This window comes from Manacus candei, unplaced genomic scaffold (genome assembly GCF_025592945.1).
Source record: "Manacus candei isolate 608988 ecotype Guabito, Panama unplaced genomic scaffold, ASM2559294v1 h1tg000002l, whole genome shotgun sequence".
NCBI lineage: Eukaryota > Metazoa > Chordata > Aves > Passeriformes > Pipridae > Manacus > Manacus candei.
In genome coordinates this window covers 12586556-12613411 of record NW_026138050.1, presented here as the reverse complement: position 1 = coordinate 12613411, position 26856 = coordinate 12586556, and the positions used below count along the sequence as shown (strand labels likewise).

The following is a 26856-nucleotide window of genomic DNA, read 5'->3' as shown; positions in this document are numbered from 1 at the left end:
TGAACCTCTCCCCTGCTGTGTGCTGTTTATAATCTGCTCGGGCATGCACTCCCAAATATTTGCTGTGATCTAATAACAGCTATTACTGATAGCTTAAATGATTTCAGCTGTTGAATCTGTTCACTGTTAAGCAATACTCTACCATTAGTTTTGACTTACTGGTGTGATTCCACAGCTTCCAAAACCTGCTATGGTGTCTGTATTTCTCTGTCAAGGTAAAGTGATTTAGCTGGGGAAAACCTGCTAAAATATATAGAAATATATAGAAAATACATATCCGAAAATAAACAGTTTAAAAGAAAGGCTAGTAGTGTAGAAACAATTTAAGAAAAATTATTTGGTAAATACAGATATCTTGTTACTTATGATTTACTGATTAGGTTTCCAGAAGCCTTTCATACCCGGGTGACCCAGGTCAGTGCAGCTTTCTCTGCTTACTTTATATAAAGAGATAACTTGAATTCCCTGGATGGATCTGTAGGTGACACTTATAGAGCATTGAAAGAAATGGTCTTTCCAGTTAAAGATGTAATTTCTAAAGAACGTTACTTACAATATTTTTAAAAGAAGTGGTTTGAGTTGAAAATAATTTTGTAAAAAGCAATGCCGTGCAAGTTCGTGTTGTTGGGGGATGAGGTGAAATTCAGCTTGTTGACTGAAAATAGTGGAGTGCTGAAAGATGAGCTATTTTAACAATTCACTTTAAAGTTTAATCAAAATAATTCTATGGTAAAATGATTCTTTCTCTTGTTCTGCTCCTTGCCCCTCTCCTGTCTGGTGTAGTCCTCTGCATACAGTGCCAGCAAGCTGTGTTGCCTTTCCTAGCTGCATAGTCCTTTCCTCTCAGGATGGTCACGTGGCAAGGGCTCTAAGTGTTTATCTAGAAAAATAGCATTAAAAATGGCATTATGTCTTTTTTGTTTGCGCCTTTTCAGCTCTGCCTTTTATAGGGAATAAACAGAGGGAAACAAGGAGAGAAGCCAGCTCCAGGTGACTGGCCAGCTGCCTGTGGATCAGCACCAGAAAGTGCTCCACAGATTGCAATTTGAAACCCATTAATATAATGGATAAAGTCTATGAAGCATTTTAAAACCTCCCTTGCTTATAGTGCTGCATTTTATAAGCTAGGTGACATCAAAAGAATTGGTTCTGGCTCAGACCAACTAATAAAAATGGATAAAGCTTATTTTTATGCTGAATATCAGTAAAAGCATGTGCAGAAGATTACATTTAACATTCTGGCTTTTACCCAGAGCACAACAAAGTCTATCTTATCCCCATCCATCAGAACAGAATTTGATAGGTTTGGAGACCCCAGATTTTCATCTCCTACTGGAGCATGAAACAGCAGCTTGGGTTTGCATGGAGATGGTATGAACATGACACTGCTTACTGTGTTATGTTTCCTTCAACACTTATGAAGAAGGCTGTGTAATTAGGCACAACATTTAAATAGGATATTTTAAATACTTTAAGATGATATAAAGCATTAAATGTTGTCATTATATCATCCTATATTAGGAATAATGGAAAGAAATGGAAAGTCTGGCTAATTCCTGTGCTGAAAGAGAGAAGAGCATCTTTCAGAGCCCAGTAAAAACCAACATATTTGCTTTTGTGCCTATACAGCTTTAATTATTGTTAATTTTTCTAGTTACCACATGTTTATTTAAAACTGATTTTTTTGGTTCAGTAGTCCAGCCTGTACCAGCATTAGCCTCCAGATCTCAACAGCATCCTGTTTATTCTGATCTAGCTTGCCTGACTGACTCCCCAAAGATAAAACTCACTAAGTGAACCTGACAGATTCCAGGCTGACTCCATATGGCAGGGACTGGGCTGCAGCTTCTGAAGCTGCCTGGGATTTAAAAGCTGCTCTCACCTTATTAAGATGGCAGCAGTTACATGCAAGTCAAGTTCACAGGGGCTTGTTTTAATTCTTTTGGCTTCTGCTTGAGACCAATCCATACCATTTTTTGTGAATGTGAATTAGAGCAGGACCAGAAGGATGACCTTTGTTTTCCAAATGGTGCTTACACCAGCAAGGGATCAGAACTGAAAATGAATTTATACCTCAGTTGCTGACAGTTTTCTAAGAGCGGTTTAGGCTTAGCAGGTGCTAAACAGACCAGACCACAAGGGATTTCTGAAAAAAGTGATGAAACTGTGTGAATTTATTTGTTGCCGGGTCTTTCTTCCCTTTTGCCTTTGTATACTAATTGCTTATCTGTTGTTTGGGTTTTAGCTGTTAACAAATTAGTGTAATTGTCCTATATTAAAAACGTCAAACCTGTATTCTGGTAACATCAAATATTGAGCTGAATTGCAAAGGAGCCTTTTTGAGAATGCAGAGCAGCTGAGGATCTTTCCCTGCATGGTTAAATCTGTACTGAGTGTGGCAGAGAGCCAAAATCAGTCACAAGAAAAGGGTTCCCATAAACTGACTCAATATTAGTGAAGGAAAATACTGCTGGAAATACATACACACTATGCATAAAATAAAATATTAGTATTTGTCACCTTAACCAGCTTTAATCAAAAGTTTATCATTATATAATTTTACAAAGTCTTACTGTTAGGTGCATTCTCTGATTATAATTTTTTGAGGGAGTTCATAGGATTAAAATAATTTACTCTGGTAGCTTTAAACAGGCCATCCTTAAAATCACAACATCAGCAAAGGAATTTAGAACAAGTACACAGTATATCTTATATTTAGTGCTTGTTCTGTAAAATATAGGCACTGCAAAAAATAGGTCATTAGGAAAGAAGTTTAAATTAGCGTTGTTGTATTAAGATTGATGCAGTTACATTTTTCTAAGAATATGGAAGTAGGAGTCAAGGTTTCCTTGGCTATTCCTGTTCCTACCTGGCATTGTTTTTCAGCAGCATACTTGAAAGACAGACCAAGAACGAGCAACCCTTCTAAATTTGTTTTGTTTTATCTTCTCTGCTGTTCACAGTCCCAAAGTGGACTATGAGTAGTGATGACCTGATGTGATATTTGCAATTAAAAGAACAAACAAACAAACAAAAACCTTTTATGAGTTAAACTTTGTATTTAATAGAAGGAACTGAGTTGACTAAACCAAGCAATGATGTGTCATAAGGTGTCCTAATGGATTTTGTCCTTTTTTGAGAAATAGTGGTGGTGGTAGGGAGTTGTTTGTTTTGGTGTTTTTCCCCCAGATACTGGTTTTAGATTTGGGAGATTTGGTTATACAGAGGCTCTGACGGTTTCTGGTTATTTGTGGTTCTTGCCCTTGCATCCTTTTCATAGCAGGGAGTGAGGATCTCCAGTTGGGACCATTTAATCACTGTTACAGTCCTTCCTTTTGTGGAGGAAGCTCTTGAGGAACCCCTGCTCAGCATCTTCACACTTCACCTTTTATCTTAAGCTGTGTGAATCAGTTTGTGAAAACTGATTTTTCTCTCAGATATGTTACATGTTTAGTTCTTGGGAATCATCTGTGTCTTCCTGAATGTCATTTGTAATGTTTTTTTATCTTCAGCTAATTTGCATTTAACTGTAGATTAGTTTGCAGCATTAATTACCTCCTTATTTGCTTTCTGAGGAGAACTCACTGTTACATTCAGTAATGTATAATGTAGACTTGTGCCAAAAATTACCAATAAACCCAGTAGTATTTAAGCTGGGAACAACAAGACTACATCATTAGTGTGTTTCTCTCATGTTTGGGTCCTGTGGGAACGTGTATAAAAATGTCAACTGAGTCATTATCAGGGTGGATGCTCTTACAGCAGGTATTTTAAAGGCAAAATTTCAATTCTCTGAGCAAAAAGAAACCAAATACCCAGTCAAGAATTTATAATAAGCAAATAGGTTAAACTTTTATCTTAGATCTAGTACAATTATCTCTTTCATGACACCCCTTTGCTCCTGCATGTGCCACAGGAAGGCAGTTTTTCAGCCTGGCTGCAACACCAGGTACAGGGTTACTGTATAGGGACTGTCTTTGAGGAAGGAGCCTTTAATGTTGCATTTACATAAAAAGGCAAGTGGGTTTGATTTTTAACAATACACCACAGTCATGTTGTTAAATCTGCTACAAAATTGAAATGTCTTCTTTTCAGAGCAGATACATTCAGTGCCTCTTTGACTCAGTCTTATTTTGCCCTAACCTGTTTTTGATTTAAACCCCACAGAGGTGCCTTTTGCTGTTGTTTTTACATGTATGATTGATATTTTTTCAGATGAATCATTTGATACTGTGTTTATACACCCTTTGCATTTGTGAAGTGAGCATGTTTTTATTTTTAATTTTCTGTTTTGTGGACTAAGTAGCAGTATTTCTTAATGCTGCCCCTGACTTTAGAGTAAACTGAAATCCATTATTTGATTGAACAATTAAATGGCTTCTCCACTAAACCTGGATGTTAATGACCATGGAGTGACATAAAATAAAATGGACAGGCAGCTTGAGCTCACTCTGTAAACATCTAGATTGGCTGAAGTGCAGTGGTGTGTATTTACAGCAGGGCTGGCAGAGGGAAGGTGTGAGTGTTCTTCATCTGCAGCAAGGCAAAGTCATAGTTTAAGTTGCTGATAAAGAAGTTTAAGACCTCCAGGTTGATCTGCAAAATGCCATCTAACCACACCTTTGAGGTGCTTTTTTATCCTCCTAGAAAGGTACCTTGGGTTTGTGGTAATTTTTTTTTAATTTTTTTATTTGGATCATGGTTTTTTTTTTTTTAGTTTTTACCTGGCTGCAAATTTTTTGTGAGATGGTAATTAGCAATTGAAGAGGTTGGTCACTTCTTCAGACACTTGCAGATTTTTTTCTCCTGTTTCAACTCTGATCTTCTCAACATCCTTGCAGGATACAGCATCAATGAACTACAACAGACAGATTATCCAGATGACCATTTGTTTTTCACAGCAGTCTGTAAGATCTGACATAGTTCATTCCCCTGCTTTTTCCATCATGTGTTATTTTCAGAACATGATAACTTTAAATATGAATCAGATCATGTCCATTTATTTAAAATTTCATTGAAATGGTGCACCCTTTACGTAATAAAGACATACCAAATACATGTGAAAATGTAGAGGAGCTGGTTAGTAACATGGAACAGACCAGTTTAAGTTATAGTTTGTTGCCATTTTTTGTGAAAGAAGCTATCTGTAAATGTTACACTGGCATATAATGATTAGTAAACAGAAACATTTTTATGTTTTAGGATTTGCACTTGTCTGAAATACAAACTGTGTAAATTTTACCATAAATATTGTTTAGGACTATTTGAAAACTGGGATTCGTGTTGGCAAGAAGGGACCTTCACAAGTTTTGTTAACATGTTGATTTTAGTGAGCTAATTTTAGAGTTGTGCAAACCTGTATTGCCCAAGTTAGGACAGCAACAGGAAGGAAACACAAGAAATGCACAAAGCTGTGTTAATGAGAAAAAGTGATAGCGAGCAAAAGGTAGTAGCTTTTTTAGATTGTGTGGTATGATTTGCTAAATTTAGGATTAAAAGCCCCAAGGATACCGATCAGGGAACCTTCAAAGTGTTTGTTTCCTACAGAAGCCTTAGCCCAGGTTGTTTGTGGATGCTGTCCTAACATCTAAAAGGACACAGGGCTGATGTGGAGCAGCAGTGTTGAGATAAGAGCTGTTGCTGAAGCTGTTGCTGCTTCCCTGGTGGTTGCAGGGACATTACTGAACAAATCCTCCTGTGCCACAGACTGAGAGCCCTGCACCTCTGGGGGTCACCCAGCAGAAGGAGGCAGTTCCTCATAAAGTACATAAAAGTAACTTGCACCCCTTTGTGAGCTTAGGAAAACTGCAGGATCCTCCCCAGCCCCAGTGGGGTTGGTGGATGGTTACGTCATGCAAAGATAGGCCCAGGAACGTTCTTGACCATTTTTTCAGAAGTGGTGACTCATTTTCTAGCCAAGTGCATGAGTCAGGCTGGTCAGCTCAGTTTTAAAGGAAAAGGGCAGTTTCCATGGAGTGCTTCTAAGTGTTTATTGCTTGAAAAAGTCAGGCTTTCTTGTGGGTTCCTACAGAGAAATTTTTTGGAGGCTAGCAACTTCAAGTTGGTTCAAACTGGGAATTTAGTCTGTTAAGGAACTGGATTTACACGTTTCCAGAGAGCAATGGATTAGAGACAAGTTCTATGCATAAGAAGCTGGCCCAGGTTGCCTCCTGTTTTACATTTTTCCTTCAGTTTTCCGTGGAGATATTAACAAAACACTTCTCTATATTTGGAATGCTAATGGCAGTCAAGTTATGTCAAAAGAAGGATCTATTATTAAATTGACAGTGTGTCAGTGGCAGAAATCAGCTATAACTTGTTCTGCATGTCATTAGCTGGAAAAATCACATGCAAATTTTTAGCATTGATCAAAATTCCATTTCTCACTGATTTTTGCTGTGTTAGACCTGGGACAGAATAAGAAATTTTTCTTGGGTGTATTTTAGTACGTGAGAGAAATTGCAGTGCTTGGAGCCAATTTTTCCCTCATGATAGTTTATGCATTCATTTTTCCCTCAGAAATAGTGTTTACCCAAGTTAGTAAAACCTGGGCGAGGTCTTTTTACATTTAAAAGAGATTTCCCACATATCTCTTTTTGATTGTCATATCCTTCAGTGTACTTGTCCAAATCCTACCCACATGATGCTATGCAGATGAGGCACTCCCACATAGGGAATGTTCTGCACAGAAATCATGGAACGCCTAAGCAGCCCTTTTTTTTGCCTTTTAAGAAATAGAGTCCTAAAAAATACTCTAAAGAAAGTACAATTCTGCCCACCAGCTGAGGATAATGTAGGGGTTCCTTTAAAATATGTTGTTATATAAGCTGATAGGAAAAAAAAAATGAAGCAAAAATGGCAAACTTTTGCTTCAGCTTTAGAAAGTTGCCAGCTGCTTGAGATGGCAGAATAAACTAGTTTAATTCACTTAAGCTACTGATTATATTTAAGTTAATAGACACAGATTTAGCTGACAAACCTCTACATCCTCCACTGAAGGAAACTGCAATGATAAGACCAGGGTAAGATTCATTTGCTCTTAATACTTTTCCAAGGCATCAGCCATCATTACATTGTTGATGATGGTGCTTTTCACAGTAGTAGGAAAACTAGTGTCATTTAATTTGCAGTTTAATACAGCTTTCATTTGCTTTACCAGATTAGAAAAGGGAGCTCTGCTCTGTTGGCCAGTCCCAGACACGACCCCTGCAGCTCTTTCACACCTTCACTGCTCCCTGCACTGTGTATTTTGCTGCCTTCTGATAAAAAACTATTGCCAATTGCTCCATTTGTGAGTGCTTTTTGTGTCCTGTTTCCAGAGGAAGCTCCAGGAGCTCCTCTATGACTGCTCGTGATGAGAAAACTGTTTACAGGGGAATTTATAATCTTTGGGGGTTTAAGGTGGTAGATGAATGTAAAAATGTACATGCATCACAAGTTGTTATTTTCTACAAAATTTTAATTTAAAAAACCCCCTAAACCCCTAAACCAGTGCTATGAGCAAAATCTAATATTTTAGCTCAAACAAATATTTTTAAAACCTTCTTTGTTCTGTTGCAATTTAAACTAAAGCAGACATATTAGAAGCTGGATTCTTTTATTTATGTGTTGTATTCTTCCTTTATTTTGTTCTTATTAGTCAAAATTAATTAAAAATGACAGAGTTTGCTGTTTGATTCTTCATAGTTCAGTGATTGGTTTCCATATGTTGAAATAAATAACTATTAAAGCCATCTGTTTCCCTTCGAAATAAAAGTAATGGCATTTTCATTAGTGTTTAGCATTTAACTGATATTTCAAAAAAATTAAGCCAAATTTAAGTTGATTTGTTTTTACATTATTCAAATAATGGTGTATTTAAAAAAGACATGGGGGTTTTTTATTGATAATACTTGAGGTGTTGTCTGCAATGAGATATCACCTAACTCAGACATTAAAAATAAGTGTGATACACAAAACTGAACCAGAAAACATCCCTCTAATGCTGAATGGGATCTAAGCAATGTATAGGCCTTATTCAGATCTTTTCTATAAAGGTAAATTTATTTAAGAAAGGTGGTGGCCAAAAGCAATTTTATATTTCCATATTAACGGGGCTAAAAATTAGGAAAACATTTACTTGAATCAGAAGTTTGGTCTCGTCCTTGCTTTTGTTCATGATAATGCAGTTTCTCTGCTAAGTTTTGGATGTTAGTGATATTCTCAGTTTGTTCCTGGGAAAGCCATAAAATCCTGAGTCAGGTCACTTGGCAGTCAAGTGGAAGAGAAAACTGCTTTTCCGCTATATTGTATTGCTTTAAATTGCAAATGTCTTTGTATTTGCTTCAGGTTTTTGTTTCATTTTGTTTGGTTTTTAATCCTGCTGTTGCACTCTCTGTGTTAGAATCTAAGATTTATATTTCTTTGACTGTTTAATGTCTCCTTTCATCGCCCTCATAAATAGTAATGACTAGCTTATGTATATCCAGGGAAGTAAGGCAAAAAGCCCTTGAGTGTGCCAAGTCTGAAAAAATTTAAATTAGTGTATCAAATGTTAGAAGAAGAGGAATTAAGGCTCTTATCAGCTAACCATAAGCCAAGAATCTTTAAATTCTAACAATGGTTTGGTGGATACAGCTAAATCTGGCTTTACTCGTGAAAGACAATAGCAGGCGTGTGGTTCAAAGTGAAAGATTTCACCTTAATGAAAGCTATTTAACGTGGTGTTTTAAATCCACAGGAAAGCAAATCTTTATTCCAAAGTGTAGATCATTTCTGGTAGGGGAATCCCACAATTTTTTAATGAACATGTTTCCCTTTCTCATTTCTAATTAGCTTCAGCACTTAGATTCCGGGATGCCAGCCTTCCACACCGAGATTTCTGATGGTAATAAAGCACTCGAGGTGGTATTTAATTAAAGTAGAGTGGTGATAGAAAAGACCTGAGCAGGGCTGAAATGCTAATCCTTTTGCATTGCTCAGTGTCCCCTTGTGATTGTGATTGATGAGTTGATTTCTCTTTACAACTTCATTTGCATCCTGTGGTAATACCCACAGGCAGAGGTGCTCTGTGTTTCTGGATGAGAGCTCACCATTAGTACAAGCTAATGTATTAAATGGGGTAGAGGTAGGGTGAAGAGCTCTCTTAGCTCTTAAACAACCTATTTAATAACTGGTTTATGGTGGGTGATGGGACTCCCCATGTAAATGCTGGTGCTTATAATACCTTTGTCTACTTTTACCTTGAAAATACGTATTATGCCACCCACTGTTCTACCCTTCCCCTCTTCTATTTATCTCAGTTGTTGTTTTAGAATGATCATGTCAGGTACTGGCTGCTATGAGGAATGGCTGTAGAGCCATTTCTTTGATTCATAGAGGTGAAATAAACTGGTCAAATATTGAAAAAAAAATAGACTTCCTATCATTAGAATTCCTTGTTACTGAAATTCTAAGTGCATCTTGAAGCTTCTGTAAATGCAGAACTGCTTCTTGTTTGCAATCAAGAGGTTTGTAGTGGGACTATCCAAGCTTCTCATGCTGTCAACCTGCTTGCCCACAAAAATAGTCACCAACACTTTGTCCCTCAGAACTGGTGTTCCTGCCAGCAGTTCTGACTTGTATCTGAATAGATCCCCATGTCATGCATTTTATAAGCATTTCCAACAGTGAAATTCTACTGGATTAGTATATTTGCTCTGGCAGCAGAGAAAGCCAACTGTATAAACAGGACAGTAGCCAGTAAATTGGCACAAGTGATTTTTTCCCTTTACCTGGTACTTGTTAAATCTCATCGAAGGTATTTGGCACAGTTTGTGGCCCTCCAGTGCCAAAAGAAGGTTCAACACAGGGCCCTGAAGATGTGCTGGAGCATGTACCATGTGGTAAAAGGGTGAGGGAATTTGTTCTTGTTCAGCCTGGAGAAGAGAAGGTTCCAGTATGACCTAATAGCTCCTTTTAACGCCTGCAAAGAGGTTATCAAGAAGAAGGAGCTCTTCACAGAGGTGCATAGTGGGAGGATAAGAGGCAAAACACAATGCAACATTAGAACAACTAGATATGAAGAAAAACCCCATGAGGACTGTTTAGCATTGGAACAGGTTGTCTGGAGAGTTTGCACAGTCTTTGTCCTCAGTGGTTTTAAAAAAGTGAGTGGGTGCAGCTCTGAGCCCCTGGGTCTGATCACATAACTCACCCAGCTCGGAGCAAGAGATCATAGCACAGAGAGTGGAGATAAACACTCCAAACATCCACAGCCAGATACCTTTTTATTTTTCACAGCTGATACATATTTTGTAAAATACAGTTTAGAACTAATTTCTTACAGATAGAGTATATAATCCAGAGGTGCCAACCTCTAAAGTGCTGTGTGTGCCCTCTAGGCTGTCCTACCTATTGCCTTCCTGCCACTTCAGGGGTAGGGTTGATCTGACTGCCACTTTCCACTTATCATTTCTCTCCTCTCTCTTTAGTGATTAGAACTCTCTATCAGCCTTCCTGGTTTTAGATCAAAGTATTATTGAACCTAAACATAAGGGAAGAAATATTTTCAATCTATGTAAAATAATAACCTTATGTGTGCACTTGTATAACCTAAAGGGTCACCATCTCTTCTGCTGAGATTTCAGGCAGATTTTTATTTTCCAGTCACTGCTAATCTCTCAGGTCAAGTATTTATTCCTTTGTAGTCTTTCTTCTTGTGAGTGAATGTGTGTTTTTAAGCAAGCCAAGGGTATTTGGTTTTCTGTGTTTACAGGTTCAGACTTCTTGAAATCCGGTTGTCTAGGCTCACATTTGAAAATAAATTGTCAAAATGAACGATTTTTGCAAATAGAGAGGTTATTGCAATTTTTCCTGCTTACTGGTAAGAGGATATTCCTGCATCATTGTCTTGTTTTTCCAGAAGTCTGCTGTTAAATGGAAGGAGTACCCAGAGACAGATCATTGCAAGAATGACTGTGGTGTTTTCAGAAGCTCTGACTGGAGGCTCAAAATCCTCCAGTTGAGACAGAAAAAATATATTATGTGCCCAGGCTTTGTGTGATTCAGTGGAGAACCGGGCTGCATTATACTGAACCATTTTTGGGGTCCAAAAAGCCAAACCTGCTGACAGTGGTGATGCATGTAAGGAGCTTCCAAGTTTCCTCTGACCTTGCAGATGGTGACATGTTCGGCATTGTCACTTCCTTGATGATCACCTGACTGCAAAGTACAGTATATTCATAAAAACAGCACACATCCCAAAATTTAATCTAACACGGTGTCTCAGTAACTAGATCAGACCCACTGCACCGTAACTCTGCTTCTGCTGCACTGTTCTTGCTCAATTCTCTGGCTTAGAGTTAAGGAGATGTAACAATTTCTGCAAAGCAAAAGCACTGGGATGTGAAACGAAAAAATCTGTTCAGCAGAGTATCTTCCTGGAACATGGTTATCTCCTAAAAGTGAGATGCACCTTGTGCAGAGCCCGTGCAAATTGTCCTGTTGCTGCCAAGGGCTGCCAGTGCTTTGCCGTTTGCAGCAACCCGCAAAGAGTTTGGGTTGTATTTGAATGTAAAAGTTTGGATTCTCCTGGACTTCTAATCCTGGTGAGCTGTAGTTCAGGGGAAAGGACTTCTGTGTTGGAGACCAAGCTCTCTGTGTTTGCTTTTCCTGGTTAGTTTCTTGAAAACATCTAAAATTCCTCTTTGCTTCTGTGGTGTTGTCTCTGTTTCTGTAGAGAGGCCGTTTGGTTCTCAGAGATGATCCTGCACAATAAGGATTCCTGGGAAGCGGAAGTTTCATGCAGGAAAAAAGAGTTTAGTTCAAGATAATTATTTGTGACTATTGGTCTCTCTTGTACTACTGGTTTTCAGAGATCTGTTTTGAATTTAGTTAACCATGTACACAGGATTGAGTCGACTGGAAGTACGAAATGGTGATACTTTTGAGTATTTTCACCCACTTTGATTATTTTTATATTTATGGCAGATAATTTTTTTTTCTTCTTCCCGAAGGCACAGGTAAAAGCTAGTTTTCATCTGAATTCTATATTTGTTTTTTTTTTTCTAGATTGCACGTAATATACAGCTGACTAATGGCAACTACCTGGCAAATGCTGTTGTAGAGGGTTTTTTAGGGCTATTTTAATTACTCTTTTTGAATTCTGAAGTAATTTATATTCCAAAATTGTGTGTTATTTGTAGATGAACCACAAATGATTTTTAAATAAAACTTACCTGAGATTGTTCTCAAAAAAATCCCCTGAGATAATTTTCAAAACTTTCAGATAAATAATAGAATTTGAGGACCTGCAAGTTACAGTTTTTATGTGGAGTTTTTTGCATGAGGAAGTTGCATTGTGTACACACACTGTTAGGTGCTCTGCTTTTAGTTTTAAACTACTTGGCCTTTTTGCTTTGTGTAATTCTATTAAAAAAACTCTTTTCACCTAAGGCAAAGGGAACCCCCATTACTTGGGCTATGTGGGTCAGTGCAGGGTGTGGAGTAGTTTGCTAACTTTTGTATTTTTGACTGTTATTTTGGCCAAAATGGTGCAATGCCATTGCTCTTTCAGATTCACAGAATGGTAGATATTAGCTAACAAATTCTGGCAGCAAATTATGGTTTTAAATTTCTGATTTCTGTATGTAAGAAATGGAAGCAAAATGTGTTAAATTGTTAAAGCCCAAGAAAGGGAGAAACCAGGATTTAAGTTCAGGGTAGCTTCACTCTCGCTCTCACTCTTTTGCTTAGAGCACTAGAGGGTTTTGTAATGTGCTCTCCTTATATTTGAATTAATGTCCTATTCTCTTTTTAACTGGAAATATTTTATGTCATAATTTGCTTCTGAAGCATGTGAGAGGTCTTGAGTTCAGGTTGGTTGACTGGTGTTCAATCTGTGTTACTAAAATGAAGTGAAAATAATAATTTGAACATTTTGTTTTCGTAATTCTTATTAGCAAACAATATTTTCAGATCAATTTACTAGGCTTCACAGCTCTCCATTGAATTTGGTTCTTAGTTTGATACCGTGTGTGTGACACTAAATTTGAGTCTTTCTTGATTGCAGTTATCACTGCAGACCTCTTTATTGCAGGATTTGAATCTACTTTTTCACTTTTTTTTTTTTTTTATTGAAATTAACTGATTTGTTGTGGTTGTTTCCCCCTCACACTATTCTTTAGTAGTGGAAATCATTGCAGAATTTAAGAATCCATTTTAAATGCTGAACATTTCTGTTCCTACATGAAGCCAGCCAAGGGAGCAATGAGCCCTTTGTGGTTGTTCACACAAGGCTGTTCATAGACTTACCCCTTCATCCACACCAACAAATGGTGGTTGTGTCAGTTTTCAAAATATATTTTCATCTTTCAAATCTGGATCTATTGGCTATAATGGTATCTGGAATAAATGGGAGCAGATGAAAAAATTCTCTACACTGGACTAGTCCTGTAGCCTGACTTCTGCTTACAATAGTTCACAATTGCATATGTTATTTTGCATGATAGTTAAGATATATAGAAGAAGGTCATCCATTGCTTTTCATTCAGTGATTTAGGCAGACTTACTGTGTTAGCATGTCCATCAGATAACATTTTGCATCTACTGTACTCTCAATTGTGGCAATAAATATTTAAGGGGAGAATGAGATTTTTGTGGGTAGGCGTAGAAAGAGGTTGCAGAGAAGTAATAAAAAAGGAGGATATGAAAAAGACTGAGGAGGGCAAGAGTTTAAATGATTGAGAAAAGGAAATCAGGATCTGAATGAGAAGAGAGGAGAATTCACTAAAAGGCTGAGCCAAATAGACCCAGTACATTTGGAGAGGCAGACACGAGCCTTTTAGGTCCCTCTTTTGGATCCTGAATTCTATCCATACAATTTTCATGTCTTCTGAGGTGGATTGAGTCTGCCTAAGTGCATGCTTGACATACATGTCACTTAACAGGTGTTATTACTTTTCCGGAATTAAATTCACGTTTCGAAGTTTTTGTTGTATTTAGTCTCTGGCAGCTGAAAACTAGTTCATTTCTGGTGGGTTATATAGTGAGCATTTTTCTTTCTTGTTCAGGTGAGCCAGTAAACATATTTAGAGAAAATTATTTCAGTAAAATCCTGCCAAGTTTGTGTATTGCATTACTCAGCCGCCTTTTCCAAAGCACAGTCCTTCACACACCTGATTGATTCTAAATCTGACAAAACTCAGCAGGCATTAGCGAGCACATAAATTATTGTTTCCTTTTAAACGTGCTCTTAATATATTTAAAAGCAGATGGTGTTGCTTTACTCACAGGAAAATTAGCAACACTCGTTATACCCATTGCTATTCCAAGGAAAAAGTCTTGCCTTTTCCACAGGCCGACTTGGGAAGAACAGAAGTAATTGCCAGGACATGGTACTGTAACTATGAGTTCAGGCTGTGCATTAAAATGACAATGGAATAGATTAGTTTGAGGGTAGAATACATATCAAAATTGTTCTATATAGATATCAGAATATTAAATAAAAGGAAAAGACTTCATAAAGTCTCATATAATCCCTCTTGGCATGGCTATATGAGTAAGTATTCGGTTTTTCTCCTTTAAGCATGGTGATGTGATTAAATTTAACTTGACACAAGTGATGTACTATACCATGTGATTGTAATATTTAAAAGAAAACCACTTTTCTGATTGAATACCTACAAGCTATCAATTTCTGTGTGGCAATATCTAATCTGAATTTATTCTGCAGCTCAAATGCAAAGGCATTTGCTGTGTTCTCCATCTCACTGGGTGTGCACTCAGCAAATACAAAACTATTTCAATATTTTTTGCTTTCTTATTTAATCTAATGTTCTACTGTAAAAGACAGCTGGTTCACATGGATATAACTTTTCTCTCCCAAAATACTCTCTATATTTTTGCTAATTCTAGAGTTTGGATCCGTGGTTTTTAATAGTATAAGCACAAATGCTGTTGGATGGGGTTGCTGTAAATTAGCCATATGTTTCTGGTCAATATGCCAAAGTTTTTCTCAGTGCAGTTTCTGTTTCTGAAATACCCTTCCTTCTACCACCTCTCTCTTCCTTAGAAACAAAGGCACAAAATAAACCAAGAAAGATAATAATCATCCAGACCTGCAATCTATATTATTTTAAAATAATGTATTGTTCAGAGTAATGGTTTTTAAACCTACCAGAGTTAAGCACCTATGGCACAGGCAGAGGCCAGCTTTGCAGCAAGATTTACTACCGTATAAATATGTTCAGTCTTGTGAAGAAGGGCCAGTAAAAAAAAATAAATCTCCAAAGAAAATGTGCAGGGAGAGGCAATATAGTTTTGCAGATTTGAGAGCATCTACAGATGTGGAAACGAAAACACGAGGGCAAATTGGCCATTCTTTCTACAGTAACAGAAGCTTTTTAGAGACTTAGCCAAGTAGAACTTAGCTGTCAGTATAGCCAGTGAAAGTCTTTGCTATAGGAACCATTAAAGGATTTTGTCAGTTTTCTTCATAACTGGAGATTCATTGTAACACTCTGTTAATAGATTCTGGGTTGTTTTGGGGCAGTTGTGACATTCAGCAGTGTGCAGAAGTATATTTTACTTTGCAGAGGCCCATCTTATCACCTTTTTTGTCTCCTTGTTGAGAAGATCTTTGCTTTTCTTCAGAACCGTGGCTTAGGTTGCTAATGACAAACACTGTTGGGTAAACAGTTACTTGTTAATGTTATAACAGCATCTTAACATAAACATCCACTGAACTATGCAAATGATCTCGGTGACAAACAAGCCCAGCAAAGTGTAGTGGAGGCAGGAAGCCAATCTGTCTGTTCCTTGTGCCCAATGATATTTTGATTGTCATTTTAATCTTAGAAGTAAATAACATCAGTGATCGTGTTCTGTCATTTCATCTCGGTGCCAACAAACGAGTGGTGCTTTAGCTGGCATTAAGCAAGATGGCACTGCTGTGTTAGCTGGTCATTGCAGCTCGGGTCATCTGTGTTCCATCCCAAATAACAAAGTGATGGAAACCTTAAAATGAAACAGAGACTGGGAATGGGCCTTCTGGTTAAATAGTTAATGTCTAGATTCTTTATATTTATATTTTTTTTTTCCTGCAAAAATCCTTTGCTGTCACCCTTAATGTCTTCATTAGTCATAGTTCTAGCTAGGCTGGACAAAAATATCCTTCCAGTTTTTTTTCCTCGAGTATCTTAGCAGTACTTCTAAGTTCTTTTTCTCTTGCCAAGCCTTGACTCCATGGCTTGTACATATTTTGTATCTTTCTTCATTGAGAAGCTTTCTGCAAAGCCCTGCAGACCTGCTGAGTATCTTCTTTCATAATGAATGGTTTGTTCCTGCATGCTGAAGTTCTCTTTAATCAACATCTCAATCAGGCAGCTACCTTGGACAGTTTCCTTTCCTGGGTGGACCTCAGGGGTTCATAATGTTTGTCTGGTTAAACCCAAGTCTCTTTTCCTGAAGCCCAGTTTTGTAACTCTGCTGATTATTTTCCTGGTCTTCCTCCAAATTCCCAGTCATGTCATTGTCTTTATGAGGTTTACCACGTTAATCAAACTTTTACCTGGCTAAGCAGAGTAAAACCAAACAGAACAACTCCTGTTGGTTCGTTTGGGACAGTTTTGCAGTGATTGTTGCTTTAACCTGGTTTGTTCCAGTGCACAGGCTCTGACAGCAGCCCTGTGTCCAAATAGCTGAGCTATAAGGTGTGATCTGCAGTCAGCTTTGCTGCTCAAGGCAGCTTTTGGCACTGCATTGTCATTTCCCTCTCTAGCTGACTGTGTTCCTTGTTTTATTTCAGGTGAGTCAAGTAATGATCCTCCCATTGTGACACTGAAACTTGGGCCTGTTTCACAAATGACAGATGAGTGGTGGTTATTGTGGTGCTGCCTCAGGAAATGATTCAGCACGAGGGATTATGAAAGGAAATGTCCCTTTTCTCTTCTGAGGCTCAGTCAAAGCTCATCAGTGAAAGATTGTGTCCCTGGTTAAAAGAGGTCACTCAAAGTGTTCAGTTCAACAGATGGCATGGCAGTTCAAACTCAAATACCTGTGCTGCCCTTCAGTCTTGGGGGGTAACATTGCCCACTCTGTCCCTGCAGCCTTATTTTACTCCAAATCTGGATACTCAGGGCAAGCTGCACGTTGTTGTGGCCACTTCAGTGGTGCTTTTGAGAAGCACACGAAGGTCTGTTAGACTAAACAGTCAAAACACTGCCTGCCTACAGTTCTGTGTTCTTGGTTCTCTGTCTGTAATACTTGTGACACCCTTCACTCATACTGCCTTGTGTTTATTTTGTATATATATCATCATTTGTTTGTACACAAAAATCACTGCTTAGGAACCCATGACACTGTGATCTGATTTCTCTGAAAAAATGGCCTTCAAGGATGTTCTGTCAGCACGTGGCTGTAGATTCACCTCTTTCTCTGGCTGACAAATCCAGTAAATGCATTGCTGTATTTTATGGTATGTCCATTAAGAAGCCAACTGAAAAGGCAGCTAATTTAATGTACTTGGGATGAGGCAGCATCTCTAAATTGGGAATAACTTGGTGTAGCTATTAATCTCAACTAGAATAAATTGCCCCATGTAGACACTTGTAAAAAACAGAGCTGTATCCAGTCCCAATCTCCTGAGAAATTGTTGGGTTTTTTGTACTAAATTGCAACTGACATGTTAAATTCTACTTACAACAAATTTGAAATGAATTATTTTAGCTATGTTAAAAGAATTTATCAGATTTCTGGAACTGGATTTGATTGCTATTCAGTTCCCTCTGCAGACTTTAATTCTTTAAAGAATTCAGTCCTTTACCAAGGTGGCATTTAGAGAAGTTTTTGGACTCAAATTATGGAGATATTTGTGCTTGTGTGTAGATTACAAGGTAGGAACTGTTGCAGTGGAATCCAGAAGAAAGGCTTACAAAGCACAATGCAGGGTTGTGTTTAGACCAGACACAACCTTGCTGCAAAGCATGGTTGGTCACCTGAGTAGGTGTATCCCATATCTTCAATCAATATTGCAGTGAAAAGAAAAATGACCTTTTCAACCACTTTACTAGAAAAATAAGAAAATGGACATATTAGCTTCACTGCAATTCAGCTTTAGGAAGTGGCAGAGGCTTTCAATAAATTAATATTTGCAATAAATTTTATTTCAGTAGAAAAATTGTGGATAAAAATAGAAAGCTTCCCTGCCTGTAGTTATTGTTTCAGAGGCCATTTGGAAGGTAGAGAAAAATATTCCTTTCTATGGAAATGTAAGGCAGTGTTCCTCTACATATGATGAGAATGGAGATATTTGGCAGAAAATTAAGATATGTCATACTTCACAACATTAAATTGCATTGTTTGAGAAGCTATTCTGGTCTTGCCTGCATCGTAGCAATTGCCACACTGCTCTGGTCATGGAATAAACACGTGTAAACATGTTTTTCTAAGAAAGCATTGCAAATACATCTCAAAGAACTGAGACATTGTTTCTTGAGGACAGAAAGCAGACTAGAAGTTGTAGTTAGTCTGTTCCTTGTCAGTAAATCCTGTGTGAGGAAAGTCATCAAATAGGACAAAAGTATAAAATCCATTTTGAAGCTGTTCTGCTACTGTTGAAACCACATGGAATCGTAAAATAATTTAGGTTGAAAGGGAACTTCAGAACCCATCTAATCCCAACATCCCTTTTAAATCAGGGATAAATATACAGATTAGGTTGCTAAGAGGCTTTTTGAATTCTGGTTTGAACATCTCCAAGAGGCCATAACCTCTCTGAGCAGTGTGTTCCTGTGCTTAACTTCACTCATATTCATTATTTTATTCTTTAGACCCAACCAGAATTTAGCTTTCGGCAACTTTTGACCGTTTCTCCTTGTTCTTTCACTCTGTCCCTCTGAGTTCTGTCTCTGTGATCATGGGTTAAGTGGGAGAAGATGCAATTAGGTTGTCTGTTAGCCCTTTCTCCTGCAGGCAGTGCTAAACCAGCTCCCTCAGCCTCTGCTCCTGTCGTGTGCTCCAGCCCTCCAGCTGTCCTGGCAACCCACCACTGAACTCTCAAACACATCTCCTGCCCTGGGGGACTCCAGGCTGGACGTGGTGTTCCAGATGCTGTCTCACAAGTGCTGTGCAGGGAGGAATGAGCTCTCTCCTCACCTCACTGACTCTCCTTTTGCTAATGCAGCCACTGAGCAGTTTTGCCTCTGCTGCCTCGAAGGCAGAGCAGTGGTTTGTGCCCAACTCACAGTTCAGCAGGACTCACAGATCTTTTTCTGCAGGTCTGCTCTCTGGCCAGGCAGTCCACAGCCTGTACCAGTGTGTGAGGTTATTCTGTCCCAAGAGCAGGACCTTGACCAGATTCTTGTCAGCCAACTCCTCTGGCTTCTCAACAGCCCTGTAACTGCTCTCCCTGTTCTCTGCCGTGTGTGAATTTGCATTCTGACACCTCTTACATGTCTTCTATGAAGATGTTCAGCAGTTTTCGACCTGGTCTTGATGCCCAAGGGCTGGCATCTCATGGCTGACTGACTGTTAGACCTGTAAATGTTGACTGCTACCCTCTTTAAAGGCCAGCACTCCAGACAGCTTTTTATGCACCAATCCAATGACAATCCAAACCTTTTCTTTCCTCCCCATGCTATTTGGGTACAAGGCTTGCTGAATCCTCTTCTTCAGTATGCTCCAGTAAAGGTGTAAAAGAAATGGGGTTTACTTTCCTATAAGGACTTGTGGGAAATGAGAAGGTCCTTTTTTACTTTTCTTTTGCAATGTTTTAAGAATCAATTCAGACATTGTGAAAATGGATTGCAGATGCACCTGCTGAGTGCTTCAGAGTCTCTTGCTGTATGGGTCTTAAGGCTATTTTGGAGAGTTGTGTTTTCGAAATGTGATATAAATTTTCTTCCATGTATTTTAAAAAAGGGAAAATGTTGGTTGTTGTAATACAAGGTTGAGCTGCAGTTGAAAAAAATCTGTATAAAATACTTAAGGGTAAGAATTGGAGAAAGTGAGGGACAGGCAGAAAAATTTAAAACTTAAAAGAAAGATTTAGGTGTTAATGTGAAAGTAAAGCAAACCAGCTTGACAGACTCATGTCCATTTGTGCCATAGCAGGAGGAGGAATTGCTGTGGATGACAAGGAAAGCTATGGTAATAAATCACAGCATCATAAAAGCAGGAGAAAGTTTCAACAGTGACAGCTGGAAAGAAGGAAGGTGTTGGAGGGAGTGCTTTCGCCCTGTGTTTCAGTATGTCCATAGGACTATGTGGCCTTGAATTCAGGAAGGATTTCAGACTAAGACTTAGTTTTCAGCAAGTTGTTTTTTGCCTTATCTTAACTGTAAGAAAATGTTCTTTGCATGCTGTTGGGATGTTTCAGCTGCTACTCTGTACCATACTTCAGGCACTGACACAAATTGAATATTTCATTATCAAACACATACGTAGCAGTAGCAGGAGCACAGACTTTTACTGGAATAAAATATATGTAAAAAAGGCTAAAAATAAGTTTTACTCTAAAATAGGAGTAAAGAGGTGGTACTTGCTTGCTAAGGTAGTAAAGAAATTCTCTTTTGCTTACTCCCTGTTACCCTTTCCCCCTGTGCTTTCTGAAAAAAGTTACTCTGCATTATCTTTTTTACTTTTGAGGACACCCTTCTTTTGGAACGAGATTGTTTTTTTTAAATGAAAACTGAATTTGGCTTTGTACTGAACCTTCCAAAAAAGAGAGGTGGCTGGAGAATTCATTTTGTGTGATTGCAGGAGCAAATGATGTGAGTCAAGTGGCCTGGTCAGAGAATTAAGCTACAACAGAGAAAGCTTGCAGAGTCAGTCAGTTGTGATTATCAGTCCAGTGTGGTTGCATGTCTGATTCCTTCTGAAAAATCTGAAGTGGCTGCTTTTATTATCATTAATTGGGGACTGCCAGCAACAAATCTGGGAGAATTATACTGCCGCTTTAAAGCCTTTCAATATATTTTGGTTGGAATATAAGTTTAATGATGAATTGAGGCCTGTTTGTTGCTCTGCCCACCCCTATGAATTGAAAGGTTTGTTATAATAATTCCTGTTATGTGTGTGCCCTGTTTCTGAATCTTGATGTAGGCTGTCAGTGACAGTGTGGCTAAAAGTGTGTATTCTTTAGGGTTGTCTGTATCTTTCTAGTTGTTTTTTCTTTTTCCTTTTTTTTTCTTTATTATGTGGTTTACTTAGAAGTTTAATCATTTTAAAACCATCTCCAGAGCATCTAGGAAAGTTCCTTTAACAGTGAAGCATTAAGTTGCTTAAAGTGCCTTGCAGAACTAAACCTTGGATGCATTTCTGAAATATTTCCCCTGCTAAGCAAGAGGGATGTCATGAAATGAAACAAAAAAGGAAAGAATATTTCATTTGAATGGAAGGATAAAGTACATTTAATCTAAAACAGGCCAGTTCAATATCGGCAGTTTACTCGTGGCATTCAGCAACTTTAAAATAGAAATCTTATTGATATTAGCTCTGCCACATGGAGGAGGAATTAATCCCCTGGAAATGCACACGTGTTACTGTACATTGTAGCTATCCCAAAGCCAAAGCTATGGAAGTTTAAGGTGTTTTTTTTAACTTTGAATACAAAAATGTTTTAAAACAAAAATGTTCATCTTCCAGCAACTTGCATAGTAGCATTCCCAGTGTTTTTTTGAACAGCTATTAATGTAGCCAAGCTGTGTTTTTTCTTCTTCTGTGTGTAATCATCTGCTCAGTGGTGCACTCCATAACTAGTAGCAGGAGACAGAGGAGTGGCCTGCTGTGATTGATGGGGCGAGGCCCTGCGAACTGAAGGAGTCCCATCTGGATCAGGTTTTGGGAGCAGTCAGATGTTGAGAGGGAGGTCAGCAAACCCTGCATTGGCTCCCCCTCCTTCGCCACCCCAACCATCCCCACTGGTGCACACACTGCATCGCTCACACGCCCTCACCCCGTCACTGCTGCTGGCTTTGGGCAGATGCTGCATGGCCTGGGACTAGAGCAGCTGCCAAGTTTATGGAGAATAAAGGGAGCAGGATGGTACAGCAGGTATTTGCGCTTTTATTTTCACTTGAAACTCTTGGTTTTAGCCAAGCCAGGGCAGTTCTTATAACCAGCTGCACCACTGCATGCAAGAACTTCTAATACACGTTCTGTTGCTTAAGTCTGAAGGAGGGCAAGCTACGGTGGGGATCGTGTCTCTGCTGGGCTTGAAAGATGGAACTGAGCCATTCTTACAACCAGCAGGTTCGCAGAGTAATGTTGCATTTTTCTTCTTTGTTTCCCTGCCCCGAGGATACGATGCAGTTTGGCTCATTTAACTACAGTACAGGAGGCTTTCTCTAAACATGAAGCACCTCTTGCCAGAGAAACAAAATGCACCGAACGGAAAATAGAGTAAAGCAAACAATAAACTGCCAGTTCGACTTTAAAATGCAGGCGGGCAGAAAGGTTTTCATTGAATACGTTTTTATGCTGCAAATGTGCTTTTGAAAAAGGAACACTGCATAAATAATGTTTTCTGGGCTCTCTCTTTTGTGTACAAACAAAACAAGCTTGCTTTATTATGTTTTGACACTTTTCGTGCGTTTCTTAATTATGAAATCCTTTCAGAGCAGAAGATGCTGAAAAGGCATGTTGAGATCTGAGATACTAGGAGCAGTTTAAATTCGAAGCTTTTTTTCATATGTAGTAATATAGATGGGATAGGAGAGCCTTCACTTACCTACATCGTTGGAATCCTTTTTTTTTTTGTTTTGGTTCTTTAGAGTTCAACATTTAACCAGAAGGCAATAAATTTGATTTTATACACTGCCACGTAAAGCATAGTTTTCAGTTGAAATGTGGTTTTCATTAAGACTCAGGCCAGAACATTTAGCAGAGCCTGACTGTCTGCCATCCTTTGTTCTTCTTGCCGTTGCCAACAACCACTTTTTAAAAAAAAACCATGAACAAAATGAGCATTAAGGGGTCATTTAATCTTAGAGGTACTTGAGTCTGAAGGGACAACTTCTGGTTAGCCTCTCATGTCTAGGTGGTATTAAGCAAGGTCTGTGTAGTGTCACACACGGCTTTGAAATTACTCTAATACCTGAGTTCATAGGCTAATTTAGGGTCAATATTTCCTGTTGCTTTTAGGGCCATTTCATATTTTCAACTTAATGCATTAGAACTGTTATTTCTTCTTATTCATTTTATTTCACTATATTTTAAAGAGTGTGATAAAGGGAAATTTTAGGTGATTCTATTTAAAGAAGTTTTGATTCTTTAAATTTGATTCAAGTGTATCTGACTAGTCTGGAGTTTCCATCAACCACATGTACATATAGTTGTACAACCTGATAGTTGACACTGCATTTTTCTTGATATAAATTCATATTCTAAAAAATAACCTTTGACTATTTTTACCCAAGTAAGTACTAAAGAGCAGGTTTATACAAACATGCTTTGATGCTACATTGTAATACTGTGTCTGAATTAATTGTGAATAATAAATTCAGACTATTTTTAAAGTCTAGGAAAGGTTTCAGTAGTCACTGATTTTAAGAGATCTCAGGTTTATTGTTGCTACCATTTTAAACTTAGGGCCTACAGTAACATGCAAAAGTTTAATTTCTTTAATGTCCCCATCCTCCAAACAATTTATTGAACATGCAATGACTGTCCTGATAATCTTGTGTGCCAGTTTTCTGCTCTAAGCATGGTGGGGTTGGTTTATTTAATGGCAAGGTTGTAAATCCTAGAGTATGTACAAGTTACTAAAAAAAAATAGACAAATAAATCCCTGACCCTTCATTGTTTACTTATTAATGAGGTCTCAGTTATAAATAAATGAGTCAGACCTCAGCTGAACAAGTCTAATGAAAGAGGCAGAAGAGTCTCAGCACGGTGAAGGTGATTGAATTACCAGTGCAATTTGCCATTTTATTACCAGTCTAAAAAGTTTGGAGTTGCTGGTAAAAAATAATATAAAAGTTCAACCCTCTTAATTAAATATTAACTGTAATTAGCACTAAGTGTGGATGCTTTGAATATTAATTAGGGTCCTCGTGGACCTGCTGTCAAGGTTAATGAAGAACAGTGGGGGTCTCGGCAACATCTGGTTTAGGACTCCAGGTAGTACAAAAACCTTTAGATCAAATGCACCTGGACATTAGCCCTTGGTCCCTTTGTTGCCATGATTGTTCTTTTTTAACAGCTGCTGACTCTAATGCCATGTTTAGCATCTGACATGAAGGAATAGCTTAAGGACCAGCAGTAACCAGCTCCTGTGTTTCAAAGCCAGCACAGGGAAAATGCTTATACAGGCAGAATTCAGATATGCTTTTGTTCATTCCTGCCACTTGCTGAAGTCCTTCCTGAAACAGCTGATTAAAATAAGGTCGACTGCCTCCTCCACAAGTTTTAAAAATACTTCTTTAACATTTAATGAATGTCTCTGGTGTAATCCAGTCATTGCTGGGTTTTGCTTCCTCTTCATTTTTTTTTTTTTTAACTCTGAAGATATTAGGTAAAAGAAATAAGAAATGAACTTTAGCATTTTAATATAAGAGGATAGAAGTACACGTTTATAAGAGTTTTTAACCTCCACAGAAGTTTAACAGGGCCAGTTTCAGTGCAGCATTAACCTTGGAATGATTGTAGATATATAGAAACAAAAGTCACAGTAGCAAAGATGGGATTAGAATTAGGGAGTGTTCGATTGCTGATAGAAAGTTTTAAGTTTTTAGGGCACACTGAATACCTTTTACACAAGAAAATTTAGTTTTCTCTTCTAAACCTGAAATCTACCAAGACTTAATCCTGTGCAATTTTTTAAAAGCTCTTGAGTTTAGGACCAGTTCAGGTCAGAGAACTGATGTCTGAATTAGTCGAAATTGGCTGGAAATGTCCTTACACACAAATTGAAAAAGACTGTCTTTTATTCATCCTATTCAACCTATTCTGAAATTAGGAAATCAAGGACTGATGAGTACAAATAAACAAAATCCCTGCATTAGTCCTGTGCTTGTACATGCTTTGGTGGGAGAATAACAGAGTAGTTTAAAAGCTAATTATTTTTTTACTTAAATACGCATTTTTGCATTACTTGATATTTAGAGGGATAATTTTATCTTGTAAATTGGCCCTGAGGTTGGGATAGTCCCTGGACTAATGGCCTCTATTGCTGTCTCATGCAACATTGTGTTTTGGACATCTTTCATATAAGGTCTTAAAGATTGTTGTGTACATTTCCTTCCCTAGAATTATTGCTTTTTGGTATGAGCAAAGCATTTAGTCAGAAGTTTTCTAATTGACTAATTAACATGCTTGGCTATTCTTTATCATATCAAACAGAAAGATGGATCTATCCATAAAGAGATGAGAAGATTTGTTTTTAATTGTATAGGCTTATTGTGATATGCAAATAAAATACTATTGTCTACAAATTTAAAACCTTTACAGTTCTTAAATCTATTTCTTTTGACAGTCTGCAGCATTGACTTTTTCTTTTATTTGAATTGAATATTTCTTTAGTTTAAGATTTTGAACTGAAGCATGTTTAGATTCAAATTTTTAATATTTTGACTGGGTCTCATTGTTATTTTGCATTTGTGGCATGCAGTTGCTCTCTACAGAGTTCCTCAGAGTATTCTGAATATCTCAGAGCATTAGTTCATATAAGTATTTTCAGTGCACAACCCGAATCCTGCCCTGTGTGTTAGATTGCATATATTGTGTTCAGCAAATGGTAAGTCAGATTGGATCACAGACAGTGAGCTAATCTGAGCAGAGCTCTGTACTGGCAGTTGTACTCAGTAGCCTTTGGAATAAAGTGGCTTTGTCCCTCTTCCCTGTCCGAGTCGAAGCATTAATTCAGGCAGATTCCACTGACCTTTCCCAGTTAAAGACTCATCTGCAACTATCCAGCGAACAGCAGACTTGTTTGTCTAATTAGAATATTATTTAATAGGTTTAGCAAAATGCATTTAGTTCAGATAAGAAATATTCTCCTTAAGAAACAGCCCTTGTGCCCTTTTCAGGCCAGCAGTCTTAGCAGAACTGTCATCACTCCGTGTTACCTGTGCGGGACCTTCGCTTGTCTAATCTCACGCCATGTTTCTTCTCCTTCTTCTTTCCCTTTGATTTTTTTTTTGTTACAGGGTAATCAGGAAGCTACAGCACCTCCTGACACAATGGCACAGCCTTATGCCTCAGCCCAGTTCGCTCCACCTCAGAATGGTATCCCTGCAGAATACACAGCCCCACATCCGCATCCAGCTCCAGACTACACAGGCCAAACCACTGTTCCAGAGCACACGTTAAACATGTACCCTCCTGCTCAGACACACTCTGAACAGAGTGCAGCTGACACAAATGCACAAACTGTCTCCGGCACAGCCACAGTAAGTCAAGGTTACAGCTCTTTTCAAGCACTTTGTTTCAAGTAACATGTGTTTTTGTCAATGATTTTTATTGTTCCGTTACACTTAATGCTTTTACACTTCATTTGTGTTAGGATTAGTCACCATGTTAAGCTTAAAAGTCTTGTCAAAGTTTATCCTTGAACTTGGGAGAATGTATTTTCACTGGGTTTGGAGCCTCTCATGAAGTGTCAGAGCTTTGTAGAATCTGTGGTTTCTTTTTCAGCAGTATTAGACAAAGTGATTAATAGCCAGCCCATGAATCATATCATAAAGTTTAATTAAGTCCAATATGGAAATATGCAAATGAGTGTTTGTAGGCATTCATTTGCAAGGGAAAAGAAAACAACAAAAAAACCCCAAACTAGACTCATTTGGTTATTTTTAATGACCTCTGTGCTTTTGACACTTGCAAGTAGTTTTTAATAAAAGTGTTCATGGAATGACATTGCACTAAAATTACCGTGTGAATGAGTATTGTGAAGAACAT

The 26856-nt window shown here is 38.1% G+C and overlaps 1 protein-coding gene across 28 annotated transcripts in view; it reads left to right on the top strand.

Moving 5' to 3' along the window:
* RBFOX1 (RNA binding fox-1 homolog 1) overlaps nucleotides 1-26856 on the top strand; it is a 1149451-nt gene that overhangs the window by 996208 nt on the left and 126387 nt on the right. For 27 of the 28 annotated variants that reach the window (XM_051793639.1, XM_051793308.1, XM_051793550.1 and 24 more), the window contains one exon: nucleotides 26106-26348. In XM_051793639.1, coding sequence (XP_051649599.1) covers nucleotides 26106-26348 — 243 coding nt within the window. Of the gene's footprint in view, nucleotides 1-21984; nucleotides 22012-26105; nucleotides 26349-26856 lie in introns of those variants that run through there. The other variant, XM_051794776.1, reaches the window with a different exon arrangement.